The following is a 12,372-nucleotide window of genomic DNA, read 5'->3' as shown; positions in this document are numbered from 1 at the left end:
TTCAGACATGATGCTTTAAAGGGATTGTTACCATTGGTTTGCAATATGATTGTAAAATCTATGTTGGCCCAAATGTTCCTGCTAAATGCTTCATAAGAACATAAGAACAGCCCTGCTGGATCAGGCCCAAGGCCCATCTAGTCCAGCATCCTGTTTTGCACAGTGGCCCACCAGATGCCGCTGGAAGCCACAGACAGGAGTTGAGGGCATGACTTTGCTTCATCTTCATGTCCTTTGCTTCATCTTCATCTCCTTCTTCATCGTCATCTCCATCTTCTTCATCTCCATCTCCATCTTCATCTCCTTTGCTTCATCTTCATGTCTTTTATAACTGAACTGTGATCAGCTGTTAACATTGCTAACACAATTGTGCATGAGAGGGGATGTATGAAACAAGTGAGCCAAAACTGGAGGTCATTGTGGTGATTTTTGAGGGGGGAGGGAGGAAGCTGAGCAAGCTTACCATCAACAGCACTCCCCTCAGCAGCTGCTGGAGACTGCAATATTTTTTCACGCTCAGAAGTCCTCTCACCCTGATCCTATATCATCACCTAGTGCTGCAGTGAGGAGAGTTTGGGATACAGCAGCTGCCAGAAACTGCCATGAAACAGACAATGGTGGAAAAAAAGTGAGCCAGTGAAGGGAAAGTGAAGGAAACTTCTTCTCTGCTCACATAATGGCGCCGCAGGGAAATGACTTGACTACCAAGCCAGGGGTTGCCAGTTCGAATCCCCGCTGGTATGTTTCCCAGACTATGGGAAACACCTATTTCGGGCAGCAGTGATATAGGAAGATGCTGAAAGGCATCATCTCATACTGTGCAGGAGATGGCAATGGTAAACTCCTCCTGTATTCTACCAAAGACAACCACAGGGCTCTGTGGTTGCCAGGAGTTGACACCGACTCAACGGCACACTATATCTTTACCTTTTTCTCTCTGCCCTTACCCCTCAAATTCCAAGCCATTTACCCCCATAAGCTGTTTGAAAGCTCTATATGAACTGAGAATACTCTTGTAAGAGACCATGGTTGGGACAAACAAATCAACTTCAAATCTTGAGTTCAGATTGCTGTGTGACTGTCCAAAATAAACCACGATTTATTTACTGGCGTGGGTTCAGACATACAAACTGACCATAGTTAGATGAAATAAGCCATGGTTGCCTATAATTTCCTAACCCACCCACTGATCATGAATACTTGAACCAAACAAGTGAATGCAGTTTATTTTGGTCTATGACCAGTAATCACAACAGTAATACAGAATAATTAACCAAACAGAAAACAATCTGTATCAATATAGTTGATAACATCTCATTAGATATATACATTAATCCACACTAGTCTAATCAGCCCTCAAATCCTTCCTATTTATAACTCATATGTTAATAGAGACTAAGAGTATTCACACATGCAGCCCAACCCAGGCTAGGGCAGCCCAGCCTGGGTTAGGCTGTGTGTGTGAAGCACCAGGATCCATGCGGATCCCGGCTCTGTCCTCCCACCTGAACCAGCTTTTTACCCCAGCCCTTAGCCGAGGCCAGGGTCACGTGTGTGCTCAGGCTGCTTGCAGTCCGAGTGGACACAGAGATGGGTGCCTAGAGTGCCTGTTGCACAGGGGTATCCCCCAATGCACTGGGCTCGTTGCACGGTGCATTGTGAGATATATGGAGACTCATCATCCCAGCTTCCAGAGATCCGTGCTGTGTACAGCAGCGTGGATTGTCTGGGAGCGCTAGCTGTGCTCCCAGCACCATTTCCCAGATCATCTGGGGGGAAGGTAAGTTCTGTGCAGCCCCCCCCCCCCGCCTGCCCACCCTCCCCACCTCTTGGTCATGTGAATAGCCTTACTGTCTGACCAAACAGACAGTTACACAAAATTTAGCTGTCATATAAATTATCTCAATGTTAGAACATACCCCAGAATCTTTTTTTAAAAAAACCCAAACATTTATATCCCACTCTTCCTCCAAGGCTCCCAGAGCGGTGTACTACATACTTAAGTTTCTCCTCACAATGACCCTGTGAAGTAGGTTAGGCTGAGAGAGAAGTGAATGGCCCAGAGTCACCCAGCAAGTCTCATGGCTGAATGGGGATTTGAACTCGGGTCTCCCCGGTCCTAGTTCAGCACTCTAACCACTACACCACACTGGCTCTCTGCCATCTTCTTCAATGAGCTGGGGGTTCCCTAGCAAACACACAGGTCTTCCTCAGCAGACAAATCCACGTGGAAAGACTTCCCAGAAGGAGAGTATGAAAATCCCCAAGAGACCTCCCCAAGTTGATCCAGTGAAAGTTCTTCGTTGTTTTGTTTTTTAAAAAATCTGGCCCTGATCATAACCAACCCCTGAATTGGGCTCAAGGGATTCACGCTGCACCAAACGCGAATGGAAGCTCACAGCAGATGATGTCGCACACTGGAGACACACGCTTCTGAATACAGCCGCCTGGCAGTCACTGTCTTCCCCTGAAGAGTGACTGGGCTGGCAGTCGCTGGCATTTAATCACTTTGACATGACAAGCCGCTGAAATGGAAGTGGCCGGGATGGCCCAAGGCGAGACGCAGCGCTCCGCAGACTTGCTCCCCGGGTCACGCACAGTTCCACATGATTGACAGCCTCTCTTTCCTCTGATGGACCTGGTGCGATGTGCAGGCATATGTTTCTGGGCGCCGCTGTTTCTCATAAGCACTGGCACATTAGTCAGAGAAAATAAGCAGTTGCCAGAAGAGCATAAAGTAGTGCTGACGTTTTAAATTACACAGGGCTCAGGGTTTGCCTCAAAACGATTATTATATCAGCGTTAGGGGAGAAGTGGGGTGCGGCAGGTGACGGTGAAGCCAGGTACTGGGTTAAGAAAAGAGGTGATGTTGACAAGTACATTTGATTCCGATCCATCCTCATTAATTAAAATGAAAACATTATATATTTTTTCAAAGGAGGGGGTGGGGTTTTCTGCTTCAGATGCAGTAAGCCAGAATGGCAAACTGATACAAAATGAGAGGGTGTTGGAATGGCCCAAGACCTCCAACTCCCCCACCTCCCATTTCAGGAGGGATCTGAAATCTTAGAGGGTTAGCCACCACAGGAGGCAAACAGCAAAGCAGCCGCAAGAACATAGGAAGCTGCCATATACTGAGTCAGATCATAGGTCCATCTCGCTCAGTATTGTCTTCACAGACTGGCAGCGGCTTCTCCAAGGTTGCAGGCAGGACTCTCTCCCAGCCCTGTCTTGGAGATGCCAGGGAGGGAACTTGGAACCTTCTGCCCTTCCCAGAGCGGCTCCATCCCCTGAGGGGAATATCTTACAGTGCTCACACTTCTAGTCTCCCATTCATATGCAACCAGGGCAGACTCTGCTTAGCTAAGGGGACATGTCATGCTTTCTACCACAGAGGTGCCCCAGGGGAAGAGGAGCCCCAGGGGTCATGAGGCCTTCATCCAAGGCCAGTTTTCAGGGGGCCCTCAGCAACCTGTCCTCCATGGGCCTTCTTCAATCTGGGTGCCTCTCCCTAAGATTAGTAGTGGGGCTTGCTTTGGTGAATGGGATGGGACGGGAGAGGGGATGATGTCTCTCGGGTGAAAGAATTACTCTGCTACTGCTGCACCTAGGCCATGGGCTTCTGAGAGCCCCGGGCTCTTGGCAACTGCCTGATTATGCTGATCCCCAAGGATGACCCTGCCTCCATCTTCTGTTTATGAGGCTGCCTCCATCCTCTGACTCTGATGTCTCTTCCCCAAACTCTAGAGCTGGAGTTCCCAACCTGTGGTACTCCAGATGTTGCTGAACAACAACTCCCATCACCCCTAGCTACAGTTTATTGTGACTGGGGATTATGGGAGTTGTAGTTCAGTGACATTTGGAATACCACAGGTTGGGAACCCCTGCCCTAGGGGACTGCACTCCCTCGCCACACCAAACCCAGGGGTCACAGGAGTGCACCCCTGCATAATAAAGCATGACCTTGGAAGCAACCTGCTTCCCAAGGAAGTGGGGGCTTCACATGCAACTCACACTACATGACTTTTTAAACCCTCAGTTTGCTCCAGACCAGTGTTAGAGCTACCCCTTCAAGCATCCTGCTTGTCAACGACTCTGGTATCTGGCCTGATCTTGAATCCAGCCCCACAGTCCTGACTCCTGACCATTGCTGCCTGACCTGTACCTTGGAAGCATTTGGTGATAGCACCTCCTTGGATACTACTAGCTGGAATGGGAAAAGGGAATTGCTAATGGCTGCTGCCATGCACTGGAGGGGCACTGCACCCACCTGCTTGTTAGGTTAGATCCTCTTAGAGAGCAGAGAGGGATTTGGATATTTGCAGAGTTGGGCTTATTTGAGTGAGGAGCTCTGAGTGAGGAGCAAGGTGAGACTGTAGGTTGGAGAGGCATGGCTGAGGTTAATTTCAAAAGACAGTCCAGGTAGAAAAGACCTGGATAAAAAGAGAAGCAGATACAGTAGGAGGACCGGTGGAGATTGAGGAACCAGGGAGACTAGAAAACAAAATAGGGACAGGGAGGAGAAAACCAAGGATCATCGCCCATGAGCTGCATGCCGTTAGTCCAGGGAGAAGTATCTGAAGTACCTGAGGTTCCCTAGCTGTTGCTGGACTACAGCTCCCATCATCCCCAGATGTAATACATTGTGGGTGAGGATGATGGGGGTTGTAGTCTACCAACGGCTGTGGAACCTCAGGTTGGCCATCCTTACAATAGACAGTCTGCTAGGCAGGACAAGAGGTTCATATAGAGGCAGGAAGTGGAAGTAAATATAAGGACAGGAAGTGGCCCACCATAGTGAGGAGAGAGTGGAGCAAAGTGGGATGTGGAAATATCACTTTCATGATCAGATACTTCTCACTTGAGATGACAAAGATAGCCATATGGGGGCTAAGAATGTTTTGTTTTGATGAGAGATGCAACGTGGGGCTGAATATAACAAAGGTATTACATTTGATACCCACATTATTTTCACATTACTCATCTCCATCAGGATTGATAGTGACACAAACACCAAAAGAAATGCCTGGTAACATCAGATTTTACCAGACCAGAAGAAGAAAATCTCTCTATAACCTGTATGAGACTTAAGGAGTGCTTGTATTCTTCTCTGTCATTGACTTACAGTGAAGGGATCTCCTGTAGGCCTCATTCTTTCTCTTGGTGAACAGCGTGTCCTTTAGAAGCAAATTTAGTTCTAAAGCTGCCCACTTTGAATTGCATTGAATAATTGTAATTTTTTTAAAAGTCCACCATATATACATAGGGTCAGGACTGGGGCAAGGTGTTTCTCCCAGAAGGCTATTCATGTGGACATATTTAGCCCAACGCTGTGTCTTACAGTTGGCAGCTCCTCTATAAGATCTCAGGCAGTGGCCAGGGGGTCTTTCCCAGCCCTGTTCTCTAAGATCTTTTGACATGGGGATTGTAGGGATGGAGCCTGGGCCCTTCTGAATGCAAAGTATATGTTCTTTCCCTGAGGTCAACCCCCTCTGGTTACACCCCCTGTCAAAGAAGGACATTTGGAATAGTTGCTCTGGGGGAACCCTCCGCCTCATGAATGCTAGGGCAGTTTTCCCCATCAAGGCCATATAATGCCTCCCTACCCATGCTCCTGTCAGCAGGGTTTAGTAATGCTAAGGTGGCAGAAGGCAGAATGCCATGTGGTCATAAATCATTCAGGCGGAAATCCTGATCAAGGCCTTCCTATGCCTCCCCCTTTTGCTTAGGCCTTTATCTCCTGACTACAACCTCCCTGCCAGAACCCTTTCTCTCCATTCCCAAATCTGCACAGGTTGGCCCCCTGGACCTCTGCCCACCCACCGACCCCTGAAACCTTTGCATGCACTTTATCGCAGGCAAGCAGACTGTGCTAGAAAGAGGCACAGCAAACATATGATCCTCTACTCGTTCTGTGGCTTTCCTTTATACAAATGCTAATAAATCTGATGTCAGTGACATCTTGGTGTCTTGCAAGAGGGTTGATAGGGGCGATAGGAGCCACACTGGCAATGAGTGTGCCGCCTGTGTTTAGTTTGCTCAGTCTTTTTGTGTGTGATAAGTGTGGCAAGAGCCCACTCCAGTTCCTGAGGGGACATAGATAGTATTGGCAGAATGAGATGAAAGAAGAGGTCACTGCTCTTCACAGATATATGACTTTTATTGTGACACTTAAATGGCTTCAGACACATTCAGCTGAATAACTTGCATGTGGTGGATTAGAAGGATGCAAAAAAGGAGCATGTGTGCATCTGCACACACCCACACACACCAATTAAAATATTTAATGACAATAGATGTTTGTCCACTGACTAGTTTCTCTACTGACTTAGCCTGTAACTCATCTATTCCTATAACTGAAGTAAAAGTCAGAACTTAGATTGGTTCCTACATGGTGGATGCAGTGTTAGTTTCAAATGACAAGACTTGAGAGTCATTTTTCCATGACTCATGAAACAATAGTGCCTACTGCCTGGGAGAAGTGGTGTGCACAAAACCAGATTGCCCGGTTTGGTTCGAATCTGAACTGGACTCGAACAAAACAAGGCCTGTTTGGTTTTGGCACCCCGAACAACGCCTCCCGGCTTGACTCAAATTTGAGCCGATTTGGGGTTCCTAGAGTTGTTTTCTAAAAGTTTTTTTAATGCTCACCGCCTCCGGGGGGGTGCTGCCATGGCTGTGGGGTGGGTCTTTGATAGTTCCCCCTCCTCCCTCGGTCTCTCCCGGGCCATTTTGAGGCCATTCTGGCCCTTGCTGAGGTGACGGTGGCCATTTTGGAGGCCGCTGTGCATGCGCGCTGGCCATTTGCATAGCCAGGCCATGACCTGGCCATGGAAATGGCCAGGGCACATGCATGGCGGCCTCCAAAATGGCTGCTGCCACCTCAGCAAGGGCTTCTGTCCCCAAAGTGGGCTGAAACACTCCAGGAGAGACCAGGGGAGGCTGGCGGGAGAAGGGGGAACCGCCAGACAGACACCCTTCTGCAGCTGCGGCAGCACCCCCCGGAAAAGGTGAGTGTTTAATCTCTAGAGCCCCCGAACTGGCCTCATGCTGGCCTGGGTGGGTTTGGCTTGACCTCAGTCTGAACTGGGCTGGGTCCAACTCGAGGGTGAGCCCTTGAGCTGGACCAGTTCGATATCGAAGTGGCTCGAAATTGAGCTGGTTCGCACATCCCTACTCGGAAGCATCATAACTTCAGAATCAAACCACTTTTATTACTCTCCGTTTTCCAGTGGCAGGGATGTGTTAAGAGAAAATTGTGATTACTGTTATGGTTCTCCGTGTTATAGGATCCATGTGGCACACTCATGTAACCCCTTCCCACCCGCCCTTTCCAGATCAGCAGTATTAGCTTTGATTATGCTTATACCTATTCCGGACTGTCAAGGGGGAAAGGGAGGGGTTGTTGAAAGGGAGTCTGGCATCTTTTTCCTTCTCTGCCTCGCAGGCAATCGGTGCTGTCAGAGCTGAGAACTCTGATAATCTGATAGGCATTTGGACACAAGATGTATTACTGCAGTCTGTAGATCATCTGTATGGCAGATTCACAAGAAGACCTGTCTTCTGGATTGAGGCAAATGACATAATGGCTGGCATTCAGTACAGGCTGATGTAGGTGCTTCTGAACCATGTGTGTTGCTGCGAGTGTCTAAAATGACGCCTGTGGTGTTAGAGAACAGGGCTGGTACATAACTATTTAAAATTGCAAAATCACAGTTATGCAGTGCTATGCCCATTATTTTCAATGGATCACACAATTGCAGTTGACTAGTTTTAGCTAGTAATGCACCAGTCCTTTTCTGCAACACCACAGGACACCAGTCTTGTTCTGTTCTGGTTATCGTTTTAGATGCCTGCAGTGGTGCAGGCAATCGGGGGTGGCTCACCCATAAGACGAGGTCTTGGGTGGAACCTGCCCCCTGGGACAGTGAGTGTGAGCATTCTGCCCAGCCCCACAGGCATTGTCTCACCCAGTGCTGACACTTTCCAGCTCCTTGCCACCCTTTCTTTCACTCCCCTCACCTTGTGACCTGGCCACAACTCCTGATGTTGCCACTGTCATCAGGGTTGGGACCAGTCCTGTCTTCCTAGCCTGCATCACCCTTCCTCATCTCCCGGCTGCCCGGAAGGTAAAGCAGCCCATGTATTGAAGGAACTTCCAGTAGCCCAATGATTGCTTTCTCTCTCCATCCACCCACACCTTCCACCAAGAGGCTCAAGCCTCTTGGTGGAAGGTGTGGGGCAGAGATGAGTGAGACAGAGAAGACAAGTGTAGTGAAGTGGCAGTTTCTCTGTGCTACGAGCTCCTTCTAGCTGCCACCGCCTCTAGCAGACTTGAACTTTAAAATGCAGGCTGCTTGACCTCCCAGGCAGCTGCAAGATGGGGAAGGGTTGTGCAGGTGACAAAGGCAAGGCTGGCCCCCCTGACCCTGATGCTAACCATGGTGGCATGGGCATAGCCAGCAGGAAGGGCATGACCCGTGACATCTTGCATTGCCTCAAACAGCACAATCGCTTGAGCCAGCGCTCAATGTCTATTTTCATCTTCGTGGTGCTTCTAGATACCTGTCTGTATATAGTGCAGACTCAATGGAAAAGAAGAGAAATGCACAAGGGGTGGGGGGTGGTAAATGTTTTGCTCTTGATTGAAAGTATGCATTAAGTCAATTGGAGATCTGTAATTGACATAATGGCACCAGGACTTCATCCTATGTAATGAACTTTGATTAAATATATTCTTTTACTTTACATTTGCTGCAGCTGCAGAAATGTGAACATACATCTTATTCCTTATATAGTAATTTTTTATTTTTATTTAAAGAATCTGCTTAGTTGACTTATTGGTAATGGTGGATAATACTGGTTGTTTGCAATATAACTTACCCAGTTTTGTGTCCAAAAAAATTATTACAGAAGGAGAAGTTTGATTTAATAAAATAAATTCCAGCTTATTGCATTCTGGTCCCCCACAAAATTGGTTAATCTTTTATTTCTCATTAGTTTGTTTGTGCAGATGCTGGAACAAAACTAGCTGAATCAACAATCTTGCAGAAGCAGATGATTGCTTCAATGCCGGGAGTAAGTATCACAATAAATGTACCTACTTGGCTCTCCAGATTTTTCTCTCTCTTTCTCCCTCTCCTTCTCAGCAGTTGTGAATATTACCATGAAGCATCCCACCCCCATTTTGTGGATGCTGTTCTTTGCAATCCCTATATTCTTCATGCTCTTATTTTCTTCTGCAACAAAGCTACGGGAAGAGAGCAGGTCTTGTGGGAGCAAGCATGACTTGTCCCCTTAGCTAAGCAGGGTCTGCCCTGGTTGCATATGAAAGGGAGACTAGAAGTGTGAGCACTGTAAGATATTCCCCTCGGGGGATGGATCCGCTCTGGGAAGAGCATTTAGGTTCCATGTTCGTTCCCTGGCATCTCCAAGATAGGGCTGAGAGAGATTCCTGCCTGCAACCTTGGAGAAGCCACTGCCAGTCTGTGTAGACAATACTGAGCGAGATGGACCTATGGTCTGACTTGACAGAAGGCAACTCCCTGTGTACCCCTCCCTCAACTATCATGCCCCTTTCATCACAGTTCCAAATCACAATTCTAAAATGGTTTTGGGGACACATTTTGACCAATAGCTTGGACAAGCCCTAAGCCCTTCTGAAGCAATAAATGTTACTTACTTCAGTTTTCACCTCAGCCATTCTCTGAAGTAGTTGCAAAATTTGCATACAGAAACTAAGCATTTTAAAATGAGACATTCTTTTGCTTCCAGTTCTATTCATATTATGCAGAACCCATATAAAATAGGTTTACGATCCCCACTGCAGCTGGAACTATAAATTGCAGCTGCAACATGGCCTTCACAAAACCAACAACCCTACATTTTCTCTCCTTCTCTCCTTAGGACATAGGAACATAAGATACTGTCTTATACTGAGACAGACTAATGGTCCATTTACCTCAGTATTGTCTATATTGATTGGCAGCAGCACTCCAGGATTTAAGACAGAAGGTTTCCCCACCCCTACCTGGAGATGCCAGATATTGAACCTGGGACCTTCTGCAAAGCCGATGCTCTACCACTGAGCTACATCTCCACCCTCTAATGATTAGTAACACAACACACCTGACATCACATCATCATATTGTGAATTTCCCCACTCCCCTTTGTTGGCTGCTGCTTGCAGGGCTAAGGAAGTCTCAGTAGGATGGCACCATGCTACACATTTTGCATGGCTGTGTCAGGGCTAAGCCAGCAGCAGATACTAGGGCTCAGGACTGGAGAGTCAGGCAACAGCAGACATAAGGGGACCAAAAGCCAGACCAGGAACCAAGAGCCAGGGGTACCCTAGGGGTCACAGTCAGGAGCCAGGAACACACCAGAGGTCCAACCAAGTAGACCAGGCAAGGAAGAAAAACCACACCAGGTGCAAGGAGACCTTGAAATGGAGGCAAGAGCTGTTTCAGACAGAACCTTGCCTGTCTATACTCTTCCTGTCTACAGGAAAGCCAATAACAGACCTTACATGGTGGGCCCGCGTAGGGCCTGGAGACTCAAAGGCGGCTGCAGTGCAGCAAGTCATCATAAGTGGCAGTAGTAAGCAGAGTCCCAGCCTCAGAGAACTCTGGTAGTGAGTTACGGGGGAACAGAAGTGGAGAGGATGCTGATTATTACCTCTAATTTTGGCCTGATAAAAGGCATGCAAAGGAAAATAAGTTTCTAACATAGGAATCTAAGTGCCTTGGAAAAGACTGGTCTATCATGTCAGAGCACTTGATATAAATTTTAAAACAAAGAGATGACCAACTAGATAAAGTTAAAGATTAGGCAGTGGGCATCAGTCTTCATCTGATGATTTGCTCTAGTCCACGAAAGCTTATACCTTTCAGTTTTTAAGGTATTATGGACTTCTTTTCAGTGAAGAATGAGGCCAGAGCATCACCACCACCACCAGTCTGCTCTAATCACTGCAGAATCACATGCGGTGACATTCAGACCAGTCTTATGCTGTTGCATAAGATATTAATGTCATATGGATGTTGTGTAAGGTTGTTTGAAGAAAAGTAACCTCTGTTCCAGACTAGTTCTTGTGCTTATGGAAGATGTGCTAGCAGTAGCATAACATGGTGCATTAGCTCACAACTAGTCATAATTGGAGCCTCTTGTACAGGCTCGTGTATATCCCTGAGAAGTTTCCTCCTCTGCAAGTGGTAGCACAACATTGCAGAGCACTGCAACAGCAGAGAATCCCTCTGCAAGCATCCCTGTGGATGCTACTCATGACTCTTTATTAGTCTATGTGGAAACCTCATCTATCTCTGTAGCTCTTTTTCATGCCAAATAGTATGTGGTAGGGGTGTGTAGGACAGATCAGAAGGTCAAACATGGCCACTCCCTCCCCTGCACCACAGGGAGGCAGCTGATTGTGGGGCAGTTACCTAGGGGAGTTTAGTGGTGGTGGGGTGGGGATTCTTTAAATGCTGACCCAGCAGTGGTTCAGGGAAGGCTGGGTGGCTGCAGGGAATGGCAGTAGCATCTGTGTGAAGGGTGGGGAGTGACCCTAGGGAAGCTGGAAATGAATGCAGGGCAGCTGGGAAACAGCCTGGGGACTGCAGTTCCTCCCAGAACTCTAGTATGTGGTTTCTATCTTCCAGAGAAAAAGAAATCCTAAACACTTTAAGTCTAAATGATACTAAGAATCAGCACCGTTCTTCAGCTGAAATATGCTTGCGTTAAGTTGATATAACATGGAATCAACTGCACATGCACAGAGGCCAGTCAGTGTTGGAGCTGTGCCGTGCAGGCAGGCTGCTGAGGAGCACCAGGGGGCTTTCTAGTAGTGGTGTTCCGGCCACCGTCAGATGACTGAGGCTCTTTAGAAGCCTTTTAAAGGATTCTCCCACCCCTTTGCTTGTAAAGGGGAATCTTCACCAGATTCCCTTTTACAAGCATAGCCCTCGAACTGGTTTGACTCGGTTTGACCAATTGAACTGAGCCGGAGGTCGGTCTGACCAGACCGGTTCTCGAACCAGTGGTTCGGTTTGAATTCGGCTTGAATTTGAACCGAACTGCAATAAATAGCTCCGTGCACATCCCTAATGAAGAGATTTTTCTGTTTGCAACCAACATATTTAGTGCTATGGACAGAAGCAATTTTTTTAAAAAAATTAAGAATCTTCCGGCTTCTGATCAAACCATTACTATTCAAGAGAGTGGCACACAATTTATCAATCCATCACTGAGCTTGAAAGAAGCAGTGTATGGAATCCTTCCTCCAAACACATTGAAAGATGGAGGACATTCTGACAGGGCTGTCTGCGACCTTATTTTTACTGTTTGTTGTCCTGTCAAGTAAACTGACAGGCATAG

At 47.4% G+C, this 12,372-nt stretch overlaps 1 protein-coding gene across 7 annotated transcripts in view; it reads left to right on the top strand.

Moving 5' to 3' along the window:
* UNC79 (unc-79 homolog, NALCN channel complex subunit) overlaps positions 1 to 12,372 on the top strand; it is a 204,072-nt gene that overhangs the window by 167,574 nt on the left and 24,126 nt on the right. For all 7 annotated transcript variants that reach the window (XM_053245847.1, XM_053245854.1, XM_053245821.1 and 4 more), the window contains one exon: positions 9,001 to 9,078. In XM_053245847.1, coding sequence (XP_053101822.1) covers positions 9,001 to 9,078 — 78 coding nt within the window. The remainder of the gene's footprint in view (positions 1 to 9,000; positions 9,079 to 12,372) is intronic.

The sequence above is a fragment of the Hemicordylus capensis genome, chromosome 1 (assembly GCF_027244095.1).
Source record: "Hemicordylus capensis ecotype Gifberg chromosome 1, rHemCap1.1.pri, whole genome shotgun sequence".
Lineage (NCBI taxonomy): Eukaryota > Metazoa > Chordata > Lepidosauria > Squamata > Cordylidae > Hemicordylus > Hemicordylus capensis.
Note: the sequence above shows the minus strand (reverse complement) of the source record. Positions and strands in the feature narration are given on the sequence as shown.